The sequence below is a fragment of the Sinocyclocheilus grahami genome, unplaced genomic scaffold, assembly GCF_001515645.1.
Source record: "Sinocyclocheilus grahami isolate Dianchi unplaced genomic scaffold, SAMN03320097.WGS_v1.1 scaffold1500.1, whole genome shotgun sequence".
Taxonomy (NCBI): Eukaryota; Metazoa; Chordata; class Actinopteri; order Cypriniformes; family Cyprinidae; genus Sinocyclocheilus; species Sinocyclocheilus grahami.
In genome coordinates, this window is record NW_015506679.1 from 123,244 (window position 1) to 126,049 (window position 2,806).

Below are 2,806 nucleotides of genomic sequence, written 5' to 3' on the forward strand. Positions count from 1 at the left end.
TTCAGACACCATTATATTCATGTGTAAACTTATTTCACTCTTTCACCCCTCTTCCTTGCTCGGTGTAGGAGATGAGGAAGCTTCAGGAGCAGCTGATGGCCCAACAGGTTCATGTGGATCTGGATGTGTCTAAGCCAGACTTAACCACTGCCCTGAAGGAGATCAGAGCTCAGTTTGAGGTCATGGCCACTTCCAATATGCAGGAGACTGAGGAGTGGTATCGCTCAAAGGTTACATGAACACACACACATGCGTCCTCTTTAGAGCACTTTCTTTATTAGATTATTAGATTAAGATTATTTGTAATATAATGTAATATGATATAATACAATTTTGTTTCTACACCATTTTTAATAATAAATAAATAATTTATTATTATAATTTATTTCATTAGTTTGCGGATCTGACCGATGCAGCCAACCGTAACACAGAGGCTCTGAGACAAGCTAAGCAAGAGGCCAATGAGTATCGTCGGCAGATTCAGGGCCTGACCTGTGACCTGGAATCTCTTCGTGGATCTGTAAGTATTTACCAATCTTGTCACCAAACTTATTCAGAACAACAGCAAAGAAAATTTCACCCATGACTGTAGAGCACAGTACTTGACAGCAAAGTCATCATCCTCTCAAAACCATTTCAAACGTCTCACGCTGTCCTTAAGAACGAGTCCCTGGAGCGTCAGCTGCGAGAGATGGAGGAGCGATTCGCCATAGAGACGGCCGGTTACCAGGACACTGTGGCCCGTCTGGAGGATGAGATCCAGATGCTGAAGGGGGAGATGGCCAGACACTTGCAGGAGTACCAGGATCTGCTCAATGTCAAACTGGCTCTGGACATTGAAATTGCCACCTACAGGAAGCTGCTCGAAGGAGAGGAAAGCAGGTGAGGAGAGTAGAGAAATGGCAACAACCACAATAATTGGACGAAATTAATTCAAATATGATTTAATGAATATCTTCCTCCTCTTCTAGAATCACTGTTCCGGTGCAGAACTTCACCAACTTACAGTTTAGAGGTGAGTAAATGCATCATCCAGTTGATGATTCCTGCATAAATGAAATGTTATTATATAATCATTTGTGTGTGTGTGTGTGTGTGTTTGTGTGTGTTGTTAGACATCAGCTTGGACACTAAGCTGACTCCTGAGGCACATGTGAAGAGGAGCATAGTTGTGCGAACTGTTGAGACTCGTGATGGAGAGGTAAACACTAGGAGGCGCTCTTCATCAATCTTTAAAAAAAAAGTTTTTGACATCCACTTTACATGAATACACACTTACTTACTTCATCAACTGATGGTAACATTTCCCCCCCAACAATCTCACAACAGAATTAAATGGTCAATTCTTTCAATTATTTATTAACTGATTCATTCATTCTTTCATACATGGCATTACAACAGAGGTGCCCAAAATCAAACTTGAATGAGGATCATGGGCCAAAAGTAAATGCTGTATTATATCCAACACTACAATATTTTAGTAACACTTTACAATAAGGTCCCATTAGTTAACATTAACGCTAGTTACTAAAATATAAAAATAAAAACTATTCATTGTTAGTTGATGTTAGTCCATTAAATAATATTAAAAGAACTTTACATTTTAATATTGTGTTTGTAAATGTTAAAATTAAGATTAAGTTTAATACATGCTTTAGAAGTACTTTTTTGTTAGTTCATGTTAACTACTGCAGTTAATGTTTCAATCAAATTCACTTAGATTCTCTAGATTTCAATGCAAAAAAAAAAATCAATTATAAATTAAGATATGCTTCAGTGTCATTTTTGTCTTCTATTTTCCCACTACTATGGCATGGTGGGCCCAATGAAAGGTCATTAACTGATTTATACTTAAATCAGCCAGCTTTAACCCTGGGCATCTCTGCATTACAGATTTGTTCATTTATCTTTTTTTTATGTGTGCATTGTTTTCTGTTTTAACTAAAACGAACCTATGCAATCTCTCTTTCAAAGATCATTAAAGAGTCCACTACGGAGAGGAAGGATCTGCCGTAGTCTTAGACACGGGATTGGATGCAACTGAAGAGTTCATCACTAATGCTTCTGGATGCTGTGATCAAATATGTGATTTCTTGCCAACTTTCTCTCCTAGTGTCTATAGTTCCTAGGAACTATATTCAGTTATATTAGCCACTATAAGCAATAAGCAACTACGCTTTGATCTCTTTCTCTCCCTGGGATTCTCTCTTTATCTGTTCTTTATCTGCACCCTTCATGTAATTTGCATGATATTAGACTAGTCTTCACTGATTGTGCCATAAAAAGTCATGGTTGGACAAATGAGAAAGTAAAAGTAGAAAGTAGAACAAGATGTAGCTAGTGGTCAGAGCGGGTGCACGGGGAATATAGTTTCTTTGTCAAGCACAAACTGTTGAGAATAAATTCTGAAATGTATTGTATTCTTTAAGTAGATAAAGAAGAACAGGATTGGAACTGGTAGATTTTGAATCTGAATGGTCAGTGTTAAGGTAAGGCAAAAGGAAACTGTAACAGCAAGATATTTGTGAGAGTTTTAAACGGATGATGGATTTTGTCAGTGGTGCTATATGAACATTTTACCCCACATTTTCCCACGCTCACTGTGTAAGCACAATGTTTTTGCACAGTAGCTAACTAAAGCATCTCTTTGGACCCAGGTTAAAATGCTTGTTGACTGCTAATTGACCAGTAGAAAACATATTAATGGTACATTTTAATCAACAAAAAACATTATCTTACTGAACTCATTGTTATGTAAACATCTGACATGATTGTCCGATTGATTGTCTTAAGGTACAGTCACCTT

The 2,806-nt window shown here is 37.5% G+C and overlaps 1 protein-coding gene across 1 annotated transcript in view; it reads left to right on the forward strand.

Annotated features, from left to right (window-relative positions):
- Positions 1 to 2,255, forward strand: part of LOC107570748 (glial fibrillary acidic protein-like) — a 2,775-nt gene extending 520 nt beyond the window's left edge. The window contains exons 3-8 of the mRNA XM_016256999.1: positions 69 to 230; positions 395 to 520; positions 662 to 882; positions 972 to 1,015; positions 1,116 to 1,201; positions 1,975 to 2,255. Of these exons, the coding sequence (XP_016112485.1) occupies positions 69 to 230; positions 395 to 520; positions 662 to 882; positions 972 to 1,015; positions 1,116 to 1,201; positions 1,975 to 2,016 (681 nt within the window). The 3' untranslated portion in view covers positions 2,017 to 2,255. The remainder of the gene's footprint in view (positions 1 to 68; positions 231 to 394; positions 521 to 661; positions 883 to 971; positions 1,016 to 1,115; positions 1,202 to 1,974) is intronic.
- Positions 2,256 to 2,806: the final 551 nt, after the last annotated feature.